The 20,098-nt window shown below is 32.1% G+C and overlaps 3 protein-coding genes across 6 annotated transcripts; 1 reads left to right on the top strand and 2 right to left on the bottom strand.

Moving 5' to 3' along the window:
- LOC109334656 (DNA-binding protein SMUBP-2) lies at positions 1,565-9,361 on the top strand. The gene is made up of 15 exons (XM_019570535.1): positions 1,565-1,744; positions 1,976-2,080; positions 2,696-2,764; positions 3,091-3,180; positions 3,297-3,380; positions 3,715-3,876; positions 5,037-5,224; positions 5,606-5,678; positions 6,466-6,519; positions 6,728-6,985; positions 7,635-7,841; positions 7,980-8,083; positions 8,435-8,579; positions 8,701-8,835; positions 8,943-9,361. Exons 1-15 carry the CDS (start codon positions 1,661-1,663, stop codon positions 9,117-9,119), a joined length of 1,935 nt encoding a protein of 644 aa, XP_019426080.1. The 5' UTR covers positions 1,565-1,660; the 3' UTR covers positions 9,120-9,361.
- Positions 9,783-11,100, bottom strand: LOC109334658 (dehydration-responsive element-binding protein 2F). Its single transcript, XM_019570536.1, has one exon. The coding sequence runs from the start codon at positions 10,887-10,889 to the stop codon at positions 10,038-10,040; it is 852 nt and encodes a 283-aa protein (XP_019426081.1). The 5' UTR covers positions 10,890-11,100; the 3' UTR covers positions 9,783-10,037.
- Positions 12,771-17,645, bottom strand: LOC109334660. 4 transcript variants are annotated; one of them, XM_019570540.1, is made up of 7 exons: positions 17,528-17,645; positions 17,131-17,221; positions 16,337-16,539; positions 16,051-16,158; positions 14,092-15,923; positions 13,691-13,761; positions 12,771-13,068 (listed from the first exon to the last, which is right to left on the bottom strand). In XM_019570540.1, the coding sequence occupies exons 1-6, from the start codon at positions 17,594-17,596 to the stop codon at positions 13,734-13,736; spliced, it is 2,331 nt and encodes a 776-aa protein (XP_019426085.1). In that variant the 5' UTR covers positions 17,597-17,645; the 3' UTR covers positions 12,771-13,068; positions 13,691-13,733. The 4 variants fall into 4 exon arrangements, with proteins under 4 accessions (XP_019426085.1, XP_019426086.1, XP_019426087.1 ...); XM_019570541.1 differs by having other exon boundaries at positions 12,771-13,046; XM_019570542.1 differs by lacking the exon at positions 17,528-17,645 and adding an exon at positions 17,392-17,521.

Genomic DNA, 20,098 nt, shown 5'->3' with positions numbered 1-20,098 from the left:
GTTAAACATAATATTTTGTGTTGAATTTATTTGATTGGTGTAATGCTCTATAATCTATATTAAAGACTGATAGTCACAATGTAAGAATAAAAAATAATTAACTAAATAATATGAGCATATATTAGATGGAGATGAACATTAGGTTATATATGATTTTTTTTGTAAAAATTAGAAAATAATGAGGGCAAAATAGGAAGAACCACAAATTACATCATGTTAGATGGTTATTTTGGGCTTTCCTTAGTATAGATATATAGAAGTATATATATATATATATACCCAATTGAATTCTAAAATTGGTAGATTCCAACCTTGCAAAATTTTCACCTTATATATCTTATATGACAGGTGTTATTAATATCATATTTATCATCAAATTAGTTAGAGTATTGATATAATAATACAATGGTTCAATTGATGGTTTACTAATTAAACTGTATACTATAAAATTAGATATACATAAATAATGTATTAACTTTAATATTGAAAAATCAATAAAAAACTAATAAATTTTTTATTCTCATTAAAAAATTAATTTAAAATAAAAACCCACTGAAATAACCTGATTTTGATCGGTATGATTGTATTACCGATATAATTATTATATCATACTGTTATTAAAATCAATTTACTAATTAAACCAATCGACACCAACCAATTTTTTTACAATACTGAATAAAACAAAAGCTTACTATATAAAGACTACTTTCACTAGTGCACTACACTTTTAATTCTTAAACACGCCCTAAATTGTTTTATATTTGTTTACCGATTAAGTAATTAAAATAAAAAACCTAGTCAATAGTATAAATCTATCATTTATCTTTAAATAAACTCACAAACCTATACCACAACTATAATTCATAATAAGTCATATCAAACATATAATCAAAATAAAATTGTTAAAATAAGTACATTTAATGAAATAACATGAAATTGGTTAATAATGTTTAAAATATATTAAGAATATAATTAAATAATACATTAAACAAATACATAAGCATAAAATCATGATAATTATACTTAAAATATTGTTCAAAATTAGTTAGTTTCATCTTAAAAAATTTCACATATATACTCAACCAATGAAGATGATAAAAATATTGTAAAAAGTTCTTAATAATATCAATTAGGATTCATTGGAAGATGAAAAAAAAATTAAAAAGGTTGGCGAGGAAAAATAAATGAAAGGTGTAAGAAAAATTATATAGAACTATTACTTGTAGAGAAAGAGATTGGCACTATTTTACTTATAAACTACTACAAACTAGACAAATAAAAAATATATGAGCCAACATCTAATCTATTTTTATTGATCTAAATTAGAATTATGAGTCAAATAATATTATTATATGTTATAAAGTATATTAAAAATAATTATTTTGACTTATTTAATTTTTATGAGTATTATTTTGAGTTTTTTAATTTTTGTGACATCGAATAAAAAATAATTTTAAGGAATATATGTCTGTACCCAAAATATATTAAAACTCAAAAGATTATTATTTATAAAAGAATTGGTAATTTTACCAACCCCTATTTAAAATTGGGTTTTTCAGTATCCACAACACAACCCTCTTAGTTTATAATCAAGCAAAATTGAAAACAGTGCATTTTTTCGCTGAAAATTTCTCACTTTTCTCTGTTTTTCTGTTCTTCAATGGAGAAAGGGGCAAGTAAGAAGAAAGCTCTCTCTTTGGACCAGTTCATCTCTATTACTAATCCTCTTCTTGACTTAGAAAAGGTACCTACTTATTGCTGTAATTCAAGTTTTCAACTTTCTGATACCCTTTATTTTAATTTACAACTTTAACATCAATTTCGTGCTATCTACTGTCAATGGTGAAATGGGTTACATTGACGTATTACAATAATGAAAAAGATCATAACTTTAGAATACTGGTGTATATGGTCGCTTTTAAATGAGTGAATGATGAGTTTTCCTTTTCAATTTTGTTTTTTGTCTTTGGATTAGGAAGCTGAGATATCAAACTCAATTGCCACTGGCACGTCGAGGAATTTGGATCATGCTCAAAAGAGGGGCTCAACAATCCTCAACTTGAAGTGCGTGGATGTTCAGGTTACTTGTTTTTTTTCACTTCATCACCTTTTTTATAATTGTTTTGGCTTATATTCCACACTCACATATTAATTTCCTAGTACAATGTTCGATGAGTTAGTCTCACAGGAGTGCCTATGTCCGATGACTTGGTCTCGTAGGAATGCCTAAGTTTGATGAGTTAGTCTCATAGGTAGTGTTTGGTAGATGTATCAAAACCGGATGAAACAGAATGAGTTATGTTCCACGTATGGTATATTTTATGAACATAACAAGACATGAGTTTAAAAATTACAACACTTTGATTCCACCAAAAGTAGTGAAATCAAAGCGAACATAACAGAATATCATGTTTCTTCATATCCTGTCTGCACGTCAAATGCTACCATAGGAATGAGTGCCTGCCCCGGTCGAAGACAAGAAAAAGAAAATGTCGGAGGCAAGCCAAAGGACAAAGGAAGATGGAATTTATAGGCTGGAAAAAGGAAAAAGAGGAATTGCAGAAGTGGAAATTTATAAAGCTTGCAGTTGATTTTTCTTGTTTTGTTGTGCTATTTAAGTAGTAACTGGATCTTCAATTCATATGGTGTTCTTATATTGTTCCCCTCCCTCCCTGAAAAAAATATCCATAAACAGACAGGGCTTATGGGCAAATCTTTGATCGAGTTCCAGTCTACAAAAGGAGATGTTCTTCCTGCACACAAGGTAAAGAATCAACTTCCTTTTATTATTGTAATCTGTTCAATCTCAAACTGTTTATACCGGTTGACTCATATTTAAAGAAGTGGTGCTTTTTTGTGGTCAATCTTATATGAATTATTATTCTATTTTTACTGTTTGCATTTCCCCGTCTTTAAATTATGTTTCTTGGATGACTTGTCCATTTTTAAGTTATCTTTTATGTATACCTCGAACTTCCTCATACCCTTTGTTATCCCTAGTATAAATACGTGCTTCTAGTATTCTGAGAATGACACAACATTGAATAGCACCATAACTTTCTGGAGGCAATGATGTCTTCTATTTTGCAGTTTGGCACTTACGACGTTGTTGTTTTAAAGCTCAACAAGGCTGATTTAGGTTCTCCTGCTCTTGGACAGGGTGTAGTTTACAGGTTAAAGGTAACTCTTAGTGATTAGACTTGTGAAAAGATAAGAAAATAATTGCTCCTGCTGTTAGGTACTAATGGTCCCAGCTTTGAACATCACATTGACTTGCTTGATACATTTACTAACAGGATTCATCAATAACTGTTGCCTTTGATGATATACCAGAAGATGGTTTAAACAGTCCCCTAAGGCTGGAAAAAGTAGCAAATGAGGTGCGTTGATTAGTTCATGGATGCTTTTTACTTCTTCATGTATAGAATAGTTATGCAATCTGATACTGAATAATTCAATTGTTAGACCATGATTTCATTTTCCATGATGCCTTATAATACTCATTTGGACTTATTGTCAATCAGAAAAATGTAATTTTAGTAATATAATTCTTTATCTATCTATACTGCCATGTGAGTTTTGACATATACTATAATTTTATGTTCGATCATTTTCTGTTGTGTAAGCCTACATTTTATCACCTTGAACCTTTATATCTTTTTTTGTTACCCATTTTTGTCATCTTATATGCTGCAATATTTATTGCACATGCAGGTTACATATCGCAGGATGAAAGATGCATTAATACAGTTGAGTAAAGGAGTGAAGGGTCCTGCCACTGATCTAGTTCCTGTCTTATTTGGGGAGAGGGTACCAACAATTTCCAAAAAGGATGCATCCTTCACTCCCTTTAATAAAAACCTCGATCATTCTCAGGTGTGTGTAACCTAATTTCTTATACGGCCATTTTTTTTGCCTAAACATATTTCTACTTTTTGGAATCTATTTTCATTGAATGTATTTCATCTAATAAAAACCATAGGTGAAATGATTAGGAAAGATTTACCAGCCAATGCTTTGTCAATAAACATGATTTATGATAGAACATTATGGTATCGTTCAATCCATGTAGCCGACCCCACCTAGTGGGATTAAAGCTTAATTGTTGTTGTATTGTTTCATCTAAGGTAGTTTCTGCCTTTGTAATAAGCATAAAGCATATTTGTATATTAGTTACAGCAGGTATTTAATGCCTATTATGATTCAGGGACTCCTAGAAGAAATATTCCCAATTTTGGTACATTAACCAGTCGTTATTTGAATAATATTCAAAGAGTGTTTTATGTTTAAACATACAGTTTGACATATTTACTTAATTAATCTCGAGTTCTCACATTCGCATTTTAGATATTCTTTCTCCAACCATGAATCATGAATCTCCAAAAAAATATCTCATGATAATTATTCTGAATTCTGGCTCCACTCCCAACTTTATAATTGTTTATTGAGGCCTTAACTGGATTACTTTAAAACTATGAGAGACATCATAAGAATTAAAAGAATAGAACACTCAGGTTTTATTTATCATCTAATCATAACAAAAAACCTGAGTTTTATTAGTTTCCATTGCATAACTAAGCTAGAATGAATATCACACATTTCCAGCGCATGCTCTATACTTTATTTTGTTGAAAATAAGTGGACCAGAAATCAGCTAATCTTGTTTTACACGATCAGCATTTAATTTTAATCAGAGAAGCAGTCAAAATTCTGAAAAAATATTGGTTAATCTACTTGGGCAGAAACTTGTTGGCTTTCCATTTTTTATTTTATAGTCAGCGGATTGGAGATAAGTGAACACTGTTCTTGGAAAAACTCTTGCAAAACAATTTTCCTAAATACCATAAATCAAATTCAAGTAGTTTTAGTATGTTAGTGGCCATAATGTGTATTGGTTTTAGGATATCAATTAACCAGTACAAAATGTACCTGTTACTGTAATAGTGGTGTTTCAGCATATGAATATTTCATATTTTTTGCTTTGCACATCTGCCTTGTATTCACAATGTTATGGATTTCTGTTTTTATCCCCAAAGAAAGATGCAATTTCAAAAGCCCTATCATCGAAGAATGTGTTTTTGCTACATGGACCTCCCGGAACTGGAAAAACTACAACAGTGGTAGAAATTATATTACAAGAAGTGAAACGGGGATCTAAGATTCTGGCTTGTGCTGCCTCAAATATTGCTGTTGACAACATTGTTGAGCGGCTAGTTCCACATAGGTATAATTATTTTATTATCTGTTATGCTCTAATAGTAATTAGCTAGTTTCACTTGATCGAAGTCTTGTGAAATTGTGATAGTAACTTTTCCATATGACGACATGAAGCAACGAAGTTATGTCTACACTTGAGAATTTGTTTTTCATTGAACGAACAAAATTGCATAGAAAGGAATATGTTTTTTCCTCCTTTCTAGTTCTATCCATTGAGAAAGTAATGATATTGTGTAAACTTTATAAGCTGGAACCCTTTTTTATGCTTCTATTCATGTTTAATTTTTATTGTTTTCCCTCATTTTGGGACGTGTTCTTCACTTCGTATGGGTTTGTCATGTAAAATTATGTATTACAACTCATTCTCGATGTCCAACTTCTTAATTAGAGTTAAGCTGGTGAGAGTGGGACATCCTGCACGTTTATTGCCTCAAGTACTGGATAGTGCACTTGATGCTCAGGTATACAATGACTACTTACTCAAATCCTAAAATTGATTCAATGTCTTCATAATTTAATTTAATTTTCTTTGATCATTTAATACTACTACTGTGCTACACAATAGCATCAGCAAAAGAACATTCAAATTTATATATGGAAACCTATATTTTTGTATACACGAAGAATTTATCAAGACAAAGAAGAAAAGCACAAAGAAGGAGGATAAGAGGTTCTACTTGAGATGCAAAAGGAAACAAAAGTCAAACATAAAATAAAAGAAGCAAAGCCATAAGCTCAAGAGAGTTCTCCATTCTCTCAGTAGATACAAGATCCATGATAGAAAACCCCCTTACAAAACTTGACTGCCAATAGAAGCCAAGAAAACTACCCTGTCAAACACAAGATGAGAAGGAAAAGTTTCTGGTTAAAAATTATGGCATTGTGCTCCATCCACAAGTACCAAATTCTAACCAACCAATCTCACTCCTTGCTACAGAAACCTTTAAAATGAAAAGACAAAATTGGACCCAATGCTCCAAAAATGCTAATGAGCCAATTCCACAACTGCCACGCAACTTCATGATGCTAAGTTTTCTCTAAGCAAGATTCCTGACAAAGTATCAGATATTCTATTATTTATCTATCTCTTTCTCTCTCTTATTTTGGATGCTTTCTAGTTATAATATTTATTGTTGGACTAAATTACTTAGTATTCCTTCAGCATTTAAGTTTCAGATAAAATGTTTTATATGTCATGGCTCATCATTGTTGTTTTCACCCTTCTACGTGGAATTTTTATGATATCAGGTACTACGAGGAGATAATAGCGGCCTTGCAAATGACATTCGGAAAGAAATGAAGGTGAGATTTAGAACGAATTTAGAAAACCGAATATTAATTCTGAAGTATGAATTTATTTCCATGGCCGAGATTGTTGTTGTCATCTAGTTGATGTTCCTAAGAGTGTTTCTTCAGATGTCATCGTTGATGCCATCTTTAACTTCATGTTAGCACAATTGAATATAATTATGCAAGAACAATTTTCACAGGATTTGACGTATTTTTTCAGGCATTGAATGGAAAGCTGCTGAAAACCAAAGACAAAAATACAAGGAGGGGCATACAAAAGGAGCTTAGGACTCTATCCAAAGAAGAGCGTAAAAGGCAGCAGCTTGCTGTAACAGATGTAATTAAAAGTGCTGATGTCGTATTGACAACTTTGATTGGGGCATTTACTAAGAAACTACAGAGCACGTCGTTTGATTTGGTGATTATTGATGAAGCTGCTCAAGCACTTGAGATAGCATGTTGGATACCTCTGCTGAAGGTAATGTCGAGTTCACTACATTCAATGTTGGTCATAACGCTATTACATGCAGACTTCTTTTTATCGTCTTCTGATTACATGTATGTGTCAGGTTATGTTTAATTGCTCCTTGAACACTTATATTACCACCAGTGTTTGGTGGGTGGGGGAGGAAGGGAAAATAGATAAGTGATATATTGAAAATAAGGCCAGGTTGGTTTATTTAGGAAAAAAGTTTAGGCACCACAATTTGAAAACTATAACTCACATTTTAGATTTTCTGGCACGAGTTGCATCATGTACTACAAGTCTACTACTGATCCTAAACTTTTTTTCATTTCTTTTGGTGAATGATCCTAAACTGCATTTTAATTATAGTAATCGTATCCTCCATTTCTCCCATAATGTCTAAAAGTGTTATTGACTTGATCCAACAACCGCCACAAAAGATCAGAATCAAATATCAAACTAAACTCAATCATAAGTTTTATGAGGAGTATTACAGTTTGCTGCCTTTTGCAAAAAGAGAAATGGCTCTGCACTGGAAAAAAATAAAATCTTGATAGTAAACTTTGGATTGATTCAGCTTTAAAATAGATAACCTTCTAATCATTACATGCCTAATGTTATTTTGATTATATTGAATTAATTGAATAGTTCATTGTTTTAGGGTTCAAGATGCATACTTTCAGGGGACCATCTTCAACTTCCTCCAACCATTCAAAGTGTTGAAGCTGAGAAGAAAGGCTTAGGAAGAACCCTCTTTGAAAGACTTGCAGAAATGTATGGAGATGAAGTCACATCTATGCTTACTGTCCAGTACCGTATGCATGAACTTATCATGGATTGGTCTTCTAAAGAGCTTTACAACAGCAAGGTGATCCTACTTTTCAAATATTGTCTTGATATTGTATCACCACAGAGCATGATTTTTCAATCCTGAACTGAAAAGCCAGATTATAGTGGGCGATGAACATTTTGGTATATCTTCATGCATAATACTATGTGATAACAGGTCAAGGCTCATGCAAGTGTTGCTGCTCATATGCTGTTTGATCTTGAGGATGTGAAGAAGACATCTTCGACCGAACCAACCCTTCTTCTCATAGACATAGCTGGGTATGTTGGTTTATGTCTTGTTGAGAAATATGCTCTCATAACTGCTTGACGAGTCTGTCCTTATGGAATAAAGACATGATATTGTCTTCCTAATGAAAATTGGCACATTATAATTTTGTGTACATTGGTTAATGATTTGGCATTCTGAATATTCTACTTGCAGTAATTGCTATTTCAGTTTTTTCTATCTAGTCAAAAACATTAATATATGGCTAAATTTGTATGAGAAAACTTACATCACATAGGAGGCAATAAAGTTCTTTTATATCAAGTGGCTTTACAGAAGCCTATAACAATGTATTAGAGTATTCAAAAGGAATGTAATCAAATTTTTATATTGCTGAACTTTAGATGTGACATGGAAGAAAAGAAAGATGAAGAAGATAGCACCCTTAATGAAGGTGAAGCTGAGGTAGCTATGGCTCACGCAAACAGACTAGTGCAAAGTGGGGTGCTTCCTTCTGATATTGGAATTATTACTCCATATGCCGCTCAGGTAGAAAGTTGTTCCGTGTGAACCTTTGCTGTAAATGAGCTTCATATCCTAGTAGTTTTTTGAAGGATGCCAATGTAGCAGTAGCAGATCTTTTTCCTAATCCTGGTAACTAGTATGGCAGGTTGTTTTACTCAAGATGCTGAGAAACAATGACGATCGACTAAAGGATGTTGAAATCTCAACAGTTGATGGCTTCCAGGGAAGGGAGAAAGAAGCGATTATCATATCAATGGTTCGATCCAACTCAAGGAAAGAGGTATTTCTAACATGTCTGCTACCTTTTTTATTTGCCTGATGAAGGTCTTACATGACAGATTTGTTAGCATAAAGATTAAGAAAAGTGAAATGGAATAAAATTTTCAGGTGGGCTTTTTAAGTGATCGCAGGCGAATGAATGTTGCTGTGACACGGGCAAGAAGGCACTGCTGTCTTGTCTGTGACACTGATACAGTCACCGGTGATGGGTTTCTAAAGCGGCTGATTGAGTATTTTGAAGAAAATGGCGAGTATCAGAGTGCATCCGAGTACCAGAATGAGTAGACCTGATCCCCAAGGTTAAGATTGCTATTGCTGCTCTCTTGTGATCAATTTTTTTGCTTTTGGTGATGTTACTAGCAGATCTGTGATGGTTTCTCAAATATGTCCTATCTCCTATGCTATTTGGAATTGAAGGAATTTGATATAGTATATGGAAACTGTTTTATTTTAAAAAGTACATTTTTTTTGTAAAATTAGTACCTTGTACAATCAAGTGGAAGTGGATTTTTCAGTCTCTTCTATCATTTTGCTTATTTTTTTCATGCATTACTATGATAATTCTAACCATTTCATATTTTTATTAGAACAATAGTATCATATGTTGATAAGCACCATAGAAATTTGACAAAGTTTTATATTGACTGTCGACTGTCTAACACAGACACTCACTATTTATCCGAATTTAGGATCAACTATGTATAACATCAAGCACACATAGGTAGGTTTAACCACATCATGTTTTTAATTACTTTCCTAAACTTGTGCTATCAAAATCTTGAAATTTGTAAAATTTATTGCACAAATGAGACATGGTTTTGTTCCATGGGGGGAAAGTATATTTTATCACAGTAGCTGAAGTTGCTGATTTTGACTAGACCACACACCCCACTCCTCTAAGATAAATAAAAAGCTAAATATAAGTAAGTCAAAAGTATATTACTACCATTCTCTAACACCAAAATAAGATCCTTTCTTGCACAAGTAGTCTTCTTTTCTAAGCTACTATCCTACTCATAGTTGGCAACAGATTGAAATTCATCAAAACATAAAACAAACTGGAATAGAGAAGTAGTTGAACCAAAAAACCATCTGATCTATGGCTTAGGCTAAATATACCAAGTACTCATACCTAACTAGATTTCAACTCCATAAAAGCTAAGATAAGGCACTTCTCATTTCTTGAAAAACCAGATAAGTTTCTTAGAAATTCCAAATGGAAGTGGAGAAAGTGGGGTCATCATTTATGTCATATGCTTCGAACTGTGTACCTTCTGTTTCCTGAATACCTGCAATTTCATGCATCTCAATCAATGTTTCCCAGTTAACACTCTTGTCAGAAAACACTCCTAGTTGATCACTCTCATCTCTCGACACAGCTTCAGGTACCGCTGTTGAACTTCCCGAGCTATCAGTTCCTTCTGTCTGCCTTTCTTCTCTCACTATTCCCATCTGTTGAAGAAACTCATGTAGGTCTATCTGCGGTTTCTCCTGAAAATATCCAAGCATATCTTCGGACGATGTTTGCACATTTTTTTCTCCCGGGCGATTTTCTGGGTGGCTTTTCAGAGTTTCTGTGTTTAGACCATTGGTTGATGAACTAAATGGGAATGATGATTGACTTGCAACCCCTTTTTTCTTAAACTGTTGTAGCCTTTGATGGATTAAATGAACACTAGGTTGAGCATTCACATTGAGTAATCCACAAGAAGGAAACATTGACATGAAATTCTTTGAAGGCAACCATTTGAACTTCCCAGATTTGATAGGAGAATCAGTGGAACATGGTTGCAAGTGAGGAAGGTTAAGGTATGCATCTGGTCCATAGAGTTTCCTTGCAGCCTCATCATAAGCCATGGCAGCTTCTTCAGCTGTAGCAAAAGAACCAAGCCATAGCCTGGTTCTCTTCTTGGGCTCTCTTATCTCAGCTACCCATTTCCCCCATGTTCTCTGTCGAACGCCTCGATACTTGCACGAAGCATTCTGAGGGCCGCCTTTACCCCGAGTTGGCCCTTTCTTCCATGGCTTCAAAGGGGATTTTCTGCATGTATCCATGGTTGATATTGGAATATTGTTGAACAATGGAAAAGTGATGATGGTGTGTTATATGTAGTAGTGATAGTTGGAAGTGTAGTAGTGCATGGTGTGTATGCATGGCGCGGTATATGTAGGAGCAAAGAGTGAAGTTTGGTATAAATGTTGTCACGTTTGGATATATGTTGCAAAAGCTCATGTGAGTGTGTGACCGTTACTGAGTGTATACTTCAAATCCTTTTTTCTTACTTTCTTACTAATAACTAATAACTTTTCTGGGTTATTTTTATTAGTTCTTTTACATAGGGAATTAGTAAAAGATAAAAAGGAGGCTATAAAATTGTACTATGTTCTATGTGATACATCATTCTTTACATTATTATAATTATAAAGTCTTCTTTTATATGGAACCTAACACACCATATGATATTGTTGATAATGTGGTATAAAATATTTAATCCAATGCAACCATTCATATCATCTTTACCTTTCATTTTCAAAAATCTTACTTATCTAAACATTTAAACATAAATAATATTCTTTTATAAATAATGATGAATATGGCTTGGCAATGCTATTACCTAACAAAAATTGTATTTTGATTTCATGGAGGGATCATCAATACCAACAACTTGATAGTCCATGAAGAATGCTACAATGCAATATAAGATGTAGCTTTTGTTCCATAACCCTAGCTTCAAATTGTGACATTTAGATAGTAAATTGTTCTATTTATACTAAGGATTAACTCTAACTAGTGTAATATTACTATATCCTATTGCTCACTAGTACAAATCCAAACCCGCTAAAGATAAAATAATTTTATAAAAATAAGAATTTTGAGAAGTTAAGATCCTTAAAAACACAGTAAATTTTAATTGAGTACTATAATTAACCTAATCTAGTAATTATTTCAAAGAAAAATTAAGGCTCAAGGTACTAATTTATCCTAGTCTAATATATAATAATTACTCTAATTTTAAGTCTAACCACATTAGTTAACAGGGTCCACTCTTATCCGTTATGTCAACCACCGTTATTTATAAAAAAACATAAATTAGATTATATCTATTTAAGAACCCAGTTTTTTACCTCTTTCTATTTTTTAGTCTGAACTTCAAATTCTGGTTTTTATATTACTAAAAGCTACCTATTACAATATGTTATGCATATCATTCATCTTTTATTTTAAACATATTTCCTGTTCTAATTTAGAATTTCATAAAAGTTATAAGCTATTAAAAAATATCTAACACAAAATGCTTACTAGTAAGTAGTAACTTAGAAAAGAGTATGAGATAGAAAAAGGGGTATGGATATTGTTAAGGTGGTGAATACTGAAGAGAATATTTTCAAGACTTTTTCCAAAGTCATGTAGTTATTTATTCATCCTTGGATTCTATTTCTATAACGTTGAATTTGTCCTACAAGATAAGGAATTTAAGTAAGACCCACCTAAACATTTTCCATTTTCACGAGCCATATTTCACATGTTGTCCTGCCATACAAAACCTGATTCTCGAGACTTACTTCACCTTTATCCCATGCAATTGTTCCCTATGTAAATCTCAGTGTTAAAATAACCAAATGATACATGCTGTGACTACATCTATTAAACCATGAGTGATAATCTTGCAATATCAGAGGACAATGTATCACATGGTTAATAGGGGTGTTCGTGGAATGGTTTCGGACAAGTATCGGTTGGCTTGAATCCGGTTCGATATTTTGATTCGGGCATGACTATATGTTGGACAATACTTCAGGAATTCCTTTTTTCCTTTTCTCAACACAACAACTTGCAAGTTTAATGCAGTAATAGGATACTAGTTTTAACAATGTAATAGTGGTAGCTTATGGCAAATATTTCTTGAGGAATAAAAGTAGAGAGCATAAGAGAAATGAACTAAGGATACAAATCAAATGTATAAAGATTATGAAAGGTGCAAATAGCAACAAATCTAGTTCTACAGATACAGCTAGGGACCTTGTATACACATAATATGACATTATGGAAAACTTTCAGCAGCTAGAGGTTATCAAGATCAAGCCTTTTCATTAAGATTTTGAGTAAGCTCTGCAATGTTATTCCCTTTACCCTTCAAGTCTTTTGGTGTCATCGACGTCGCTTATCATACACACGAGGACCAAATGCCGAAATTTTCTTCAAAGGAGTTTCTAGGTCACAAAAACCAAATTTCTGTAAACATATATAAGCTAAAAATACATAAAACACCCCTCCTCAGTGCTCACCAAAAAATACGGAAAAAAAACAGAGAAATAACATATGAAATTATAGGGCTGAAGGTGGAATAAAACAAATCTGATATGTAGACCCAACTTCTTTAACTAATTTAATGCAGTATTAGAAAGTTCTGAAACACTGTTGAGATATTATTTAGTTGATTGTATTGCATCTTTACCATTACTAGTTTCCTTAGATAGATAATTCATTACTAGTTTCCTAAGATAACATATATATGTGTGTGTATGTGTGTGTGTGACAAGATAGATGCATATGATATATATGCTCCAGATTGAGGGGTGTTGAGAATTTGGGATAGTATTTAGTTGACTGTATTGTATTATTATCATTACTAGTTTCCTTAAATGGTTCTAATTCCTTAAGATTAGGGATTGATTAGTCAAAGCCAGTGTATTTATTGTAACAAATATCAATCAAATAATAAGTCATTCACGCATTATTCACATTCAAGTCACAGAATCTGGAAGCTAAGGAAATCCAATTTTGAAGAGCACAGAAACATAATGCAGTTAGCTATTTCTAAGAAGTGATGAAGAAATAAATTTAATACCCTTACCAATCAGCTCTTCCCACTCAGCTTTCCTTGGAGTTTGTCTCCATCATGAATGAGAGACTGCTTGAGATTTGCTGCAAATAAAAATAAAAATGAGAACACTAGAATGAGTGTGCCAGTGCGAGTCTTTATATCGCGATTTACATTAAAAATGACACAGCAAGACAGCAAAAGTTTGAAGCAAGCTCCAGTTAGGTATTGGTTAAAACTTAAAAATGAATGAATAATTCCAATTATCTATCAAAGAGCAGTTGAAAGTTACAGTAAAAGGAAATCGGAAATACCTCCTGAAGAAAATCTTGTTCACATAAAACAAATTAAAACATCAAATAGGAAACTTCTAAAAAGCTCAAATTTATTACAAGTGAAGTGACCACATACATGGGGGAAATATAAAAACTTACTTTGGCCTTTTACGCTTCTTGAATCTCCTGGCATATCTAGAAAAAATAGATTCATGTTCGTCATTAGAAATTTCCTCTTCGTCAGTGTCATGTGCATAAACAGGATCTTCTTTTTTAACTGTATTGTGCTGTTCTAGCATTTCTTCTGTGATGTTTTGATTGACAGAGAGAACAGTTGTTTTTTCACAAGACAAATCATCATCACCATCTAGAAGTTCAGTTGGCACCTGGTTTTCTTCAACTCCTCGACTAGTTGAACTTTTTAAGTTTAACATTTCACCCCTTTGTTCTTCACTTAATCGTTCTACATACCCATTATTTACAATTTCCTTTTCTTTGCACGTTGAATTGGCAAATGATGTAAGGGCTTGTAGCTGACTTCTTTCGATGTGAAGACTATTCACTTCATGCTCACCTACATGATCTTCTTTATTCTCTCCAGTCCTTGGGAACCGATCATTTGCATTGTTTTTGTCATGAGTATGCTCATGCTCACTACTCATCCATAAAAAACTATGACCTTTTCTATGAACTTCATGACGAAGTTTTATGTCTTGATGCCTTATATCCTTATGAATGAAGCTGGATAGTTCTTTTCTTGCCAAGGAAGCATTTTTCTTAGCTTCAAGATATTCAGAAATAGCATGACAATACGCACAAAATGGGCAAAAAAAGTTGCTCTCTGCATCAATATGAACAGAGGTACCCAGACAAGTTTTATGAACCATCAACGGGCAACTGGTTGTTTTACAAACCAATAATTTACCACCTTGGTTGCACATCACACAAAAGTGGTTTCCAGTCTGCTCAGTACATGCTGACAAATCATGACCAAATGTGCACTGAGAGTTCAAGAATTGATGCTTTTTGGCTGCAACATCAATTGTTTCATTGTGATAGTCATCACTATCACTTGATAACTCTGCTCCACATGCATCAACAGTATCACCTACAGCTTTATTACTGATAACTGGTTGTTGAGAGACATTCAAAGATGCAGCATTTGGTTCATTCAGTTGAAAATCTATATCCCGTTTAGATTGGGATTCATTAATTATATTCGGATCTTTATGGAAATCATCAACATTTTTTGGAATAGGCAAAACATGATGCCCAGTATCATCTTTGGTTTCATCCAAAGATGTATTTTGGCAAGGTTCATCTCTAGATGTATGTGGAGGCATCAAGGTGGTTGACATACCAAGAAGACTTTCAGGAAGCTTACGCTGAATTTTGTTTGGTTGCGGAACTTTTATTGGGACTGATTCATCAGCTTCATGTTGTTGACAATATTTACCTCCGGATGTATGCTGAAGCATCACAGTAGAATTGAGGGGAATATTTAATTCATCATGGGAGACATCATTATTACTACTGGCTTTGCACCGATTTGAAGTGACGAACCTATTCTGTCTATCTTCTAATGAGCCTTCTCCTAGATTTTCCCTGATATTCTTTTCTACGTGAGACCTTCCGCTCTCAGAAACCAGAAAAAAATTGTCAGTTGAATTTTCTACAACCCCTTTTCCACCTGGAGAAACTGGCTTTTCTTTCTTAGACTCAGTATTTGAAGATCCATTACATTTAATCTTCTCTGCGTTCATTAGGAAAACATCACAATCACTTTTACGAACTTGCTTTTCATGCGGGTATCCCACAACATGCTCATCAGCTGAATCAACCCTATTCCTCTTAGAGGGTAAAAAAATTGTACCATTGCATTCACCATCATTCACATGTACTGGACGAACCTCATTTTGAAATGCCAAACCACTCCTCGCTTTTAAGTAATCAGTATATGGATGAGTACCCTCAAAGATTGATTCTTTCAGCTACTCGTCAAGGAAAAGGGGGACACAACCCAAAAAAGAAGAGTGAATAAAAATGCATTAAATTCATAAGGGATGAAGACAGGTAAAAACATTTCTTTACTTAATAACAAAAGGAGACTACCATTACCTGCTCTAAGTGACATTTAACACTGTTAGCTCTTTTATGCATAATAAATGGGAAAATGTCCCATTTCGAAAGCTCTGGTCCAGCCACTTTCAGATTCGACAATGGTATCTGATTTATTTAAAAAATAAATAAAAAATGTATGTCAATAACATAACAATAAAGCTACTATACTATCATAAAACATCTCCAAGGAAATATAATTAATGGGCAACCAAATTGTTTCATCCAGCTTATGACATATGCAGCACAACTTGATTACATATCAAGATCGTTTCAATAACTTTACCTCATTCAAGATTTGTTGGAGGACGTCTTCACAACCAAGTGAAAAATCAAACCTAACTCTTGAATCTAGGCTAGTAGAAGCATCATCATCACAATTTGTTATATGAGCAGAACCAAAAATGTCCTCCAAACATCTCAGAGCAAGTAATTCCCTTGTCTTTTCACAAAAATCATCCCGTTCTACAGGGGCCACATCAATCAAACCTGGAAGACAGAAAAGGGAAGAAACCTAATTAACAACTGTAAAACTTGAAAGAGCATTTAAAATAAAAATTAGGCTGAATTTAAGGCCATGTTTTATTTCTTTTCTATTTTCATTTTTCAGTTGCTATATTCATTATATTTACAGAAATGTCACCTTGTTTTGATCAAATTTTCTTGTTTTCAAAATTTTTCTGAGAAAATGACAAGAAAAATTGGTGCTTTCATCATTTCATTCACAAAAATTTGAAATCAAGAAAAAACAGGAAGTTATATTTTACAATTAAACCCTTTCTTCTGTTTTCCGAGACCCTTGGTATTCAGAAATCACTTTGAACTCAGACTAATCCGAATAGAGCCATTCAAGAGAGCAAAATTCTCCCAACGCCTAACTTTTGTGAATACATGGATAGCATATTAAAGAGTGACCTAGAACACGAGACCTCCACCTAGTGGAGTCTAGGGATAATAAATTTACGCAACCTTACTCCTACAAGCATGATTCGAACCTGTAACAGGTCACAAGAGGCATCAATCTTATCGTTGCACCGAGACTCACATCGAAAAAAAACCTTTTTTCAATTTCATTCATACCCTGTAAAGTAGATATGGGGATTTCCTTGCAGGAAGCTAGGGCTTGAATGACCCAAAGCCATGGTAGTGTTGGTGATCCCATAATTTTCAACTGCATCAAAAATACCAAAATAAATATAAATAAATAAACAAAATAGTAGTTTTGCATATACATGAGACTAGTTCATAGTATAGAAACTACATTACATGAACAACATAGGGAAAAAATACAGAATTAAAATTAAGCAAATGGCTTCTAATAACAGCAAAATAGAAATGAACCTCGATGAAATTGAATTTATGTATGGGAACAGAAACAGTGCGTAGAACGGTTCATTCGTTTCTGAAAACCTCAGAAACTGAAAAATGAAAAATTTGGAAATGGGTAATGAGGGAAATTTGAAAGAGGAAATCGTACTTTGGATTCGATTGCATCAGTCTCGCGCTTTGTCACCTTCAAATGCACTATCAACTGCGAAATTTTCATATGTTTTCTTTTTATTAATTGAAATTGAACTTTTATATATTTAATTGCATAATTGTTTTTTTTTTTGCTTCTCATTAATTGCATAATTGTTAACATGTCTTTCTTAGGAAGCTTCAATTTTTTTTTTGGAAGAAGGAATAATTTATAATTTAGTGAAAATAAAATTTAGATCAACAAAGACAGAAATAAAGATTAATTGTGAATAATATGTTTTTATTTTATTTTCTTATTTTTGGTGTTGAAATGGTACGTTTTTTATTTTACAATTATTGGTATTTTAAAATTTTATTTGTAGTATCATCCTTTGTTTCACATTTTGGATTATATCACCAACAAGGTATTGGTCAATCTAGTAGTATAAAATCAGACTTGATCCTCAAAGTCAATAATTCGATTTCTAGGAGCGACACTCATTAGGAGGACACCTATAAAATTTAGAATGAATCAATTCCTTACCCAAAAAAAGTGAAAAAATATACTTGGTACTACAAAAAAATTACATCATGTGATAAGGTTGTTAGGAATCATAATTATATCACACTCCAATTGTATTGTGACAATAAATCATAATAATGAAACATCATGCCTTTGGGTTACAGCGCAACACATCAAAACTATATTTATCACCTTTAAATCATATCAAACTCAAAAATATTTTTTGAATCACAACCCATATAGTAACAATTTAAAATATTGTTATCATATAATAACATTTTCCTAAAAGCAATGTGAATATATATTCACTGCGTTCTAAAAATCAAATGATATTAAGTTCATATCTTATATGCTTATAAATAGTAACTTGTCTATGGCTATCCTATTAAGTATACAATTTTATACGTATAGTGGTTATTGCAATGTATAGTGTAATTGTCTTCAAAGTTATGACGAACATGTGAAGAAAGTAAGAAACACTAAAAAATGTAACTTAAAGGAAAAGTGTCTGTAGTTATATTAAATTAATACAAAATGATATAATATATATGACATATAGATAGATTTATATTTTTATATACCAACTTTGTAAGAATTGTTAAGTCCTCCAAATTTATTTAAGCAAATTAAATTAATTTTGTTAGTTTGTTATATGTGTAATTTATTTGATAGTGAAGTATAAAAGTATTTAATAAAAATTATTAATAATGAATAAAAGTTCGTTATTTTTAAGTTTTATTATTACTAAGAAAGCTCTATGTCTATATTTTGGCCTATTAAGTGTTGATATAAGTTGTTTGTGTCAACCTTATTAAAATATAACAATTACATACCTTTTTTAAGAATGATTGATAATTATATTATTTAATTTTTCAACATGCTTCTATTTCATTGTTATATATATAGTTTTTTTACTTATAAGACACTAATTGGATGAATATTTCATGTACAAATTGTTGAATTGAATCTTCTTCTTCCCATTTTATCAAACTACCACAAATTGTTGGTTTATGATATTCAACAACAAAAAAACGAGACATCAATAGGATTGAAATGATTTAAAGTATATTAGACAATAAAGTCAAGCTGAAATAACTTTTTAAAATCCAAACCTTTTGTTTTTAACTTGTTACAATAAGTTAGTGAGAAAACACAAGCCTTGAAAACCCTTGATTTAGAGTATTCTTAGGTAGAAACTTATTTGGAGAGATTTATCACCACCTTCAAATCTTATACGCACTACTATGTATAAATTTCATTAGCATCAATGGATAAACAATGTTTGTTATTAACACAATACTATAAGGTAATGTTTATATGTACTTTCAATATTCTATATCCAACTATCCTACATTTTATGTCCCATTATGTACCAATTTAATGAAAAATTATTATATATTTAAAAATAAAATAATATAAAATAACACGAGGATAGAAAGTTTTAGGACAAAAGATCTTCCTTCTATCCCACAACTCATCACCATTATCTGTAGACATTCATACAAGGTCTTTAATCTTTATATTTGTTTCATAACTTTGCTAATCCCTTAATACAAATATTTTTAATAATTTCCTTATTAAGTAACTACCACTTCACCATGTTATGCATTTTCTGGTTTCCTTTTAAAAACAAATATGTCTTATTCTCCCACATATTGTTCATATTTATTATATAACATTATCTTGTGTGACACTTCATGAAGTACTGTATAAAACAATCTTCAAATTTTGGTGCATCTAAGAGAGACACGACATTCTTAAATTACACACATTTAATATTAAATAAGGTGTATATGTAAGAAAACATCATCTTTTTACCAACCAAATACTTCTTAACACAACATATTCTTAATGGAAGATTAAAACATAAATTAAATATATATTAACTTATATTTTTTATCAATAAAAATGAAAGATTATAATACACATTTTTTTTATAGAAGATTTGCTCCCTTATCCACAAACTTGGTATTAGAAAAAGTGAGGCACATGATGTTAGCCATTTACTTTAAGGAGGTTTCTAGGTTTGACTATTAATATATTGCCATTACAAACAGCTTCCTAACA

Source organism: Lupinus angustifolius, chromosome LG19, assembly GCF_001865875.1.
Source record: "Lupinus angustifolius cultivar Tanjil chromosome LG19, LupAngTanjil_v1.0, whole genome shotgun sequence".
Classification (NCBI taxonomy): Eukaryota; Viridiplantae; Streptophyta; class Magnoliopsida; order Fabales; family Fabaceae; genus Lupinus; species Lupinus angustifolius.
Note: the sequence above shows the minus strand (reverse complement) of the source record. Positions and strands in the feature narration are given on the sequence as shown.

What these genes read in the sequence shown, in the direction of transcription:
- LOC109334656 (XM_019570535.1), top strand. Translation starts at nt 1,661, where the DNA reads ATGGAGAAAGGGGCAAGTAAGAAGAAAGCTCTCTCTTTGGACCAGTTC. An exon ending in ATAGTGCACTTGATGCTCAG is followed by an intron (nt 5,679 to 6,465) that starts GTATACAATGAC and finishes TTATGATATCAG; the next exon opens with GTACTACGAGGAGATAATAG. An exon ending in TTACTCCATATGCCGCTCAG is followed by an intron (nt 8,580 to 8,700) that starts GTAGAAAGTTGT and finishes CTAGTATGGCAG; the next exon opens with GTTGTTTTACTCAAGATGCT.
- LOC109334658 (XM_019570536.1), bottom strand. Translation starts at nt 10,889, where the DNA reads ATGGATACATGCAGAAAATCCCCTTTGAAGCCATGGAAGAAAGGGCCA.
- LOC109334660 (XM_019570540.1), bottom strand. Translation starts at nt 17,596, where the DNA reads ATGAAAATTTCGCAGTTGATAGTGCATTTGAAGGTGACAAAGCGCGAG. An exon ending in CTGATGCAATCGAATCCAAA is followed by an intron (nt 17,222 to 17,527) that starts GTACGATTTCCT and finishes TTTTTGATGCAG; the next exon opens with TTGAAAATTATGGGATCACC. An exon ending in TTAAATGTCACTTAGAGCAG is followed by an intron (nt 15,924 to 16,050) that starts GTAATGGTAGTC and finishes CTTGACGAGTAG; the next exon opens with CTGAAAGAATCAATCTTTGA.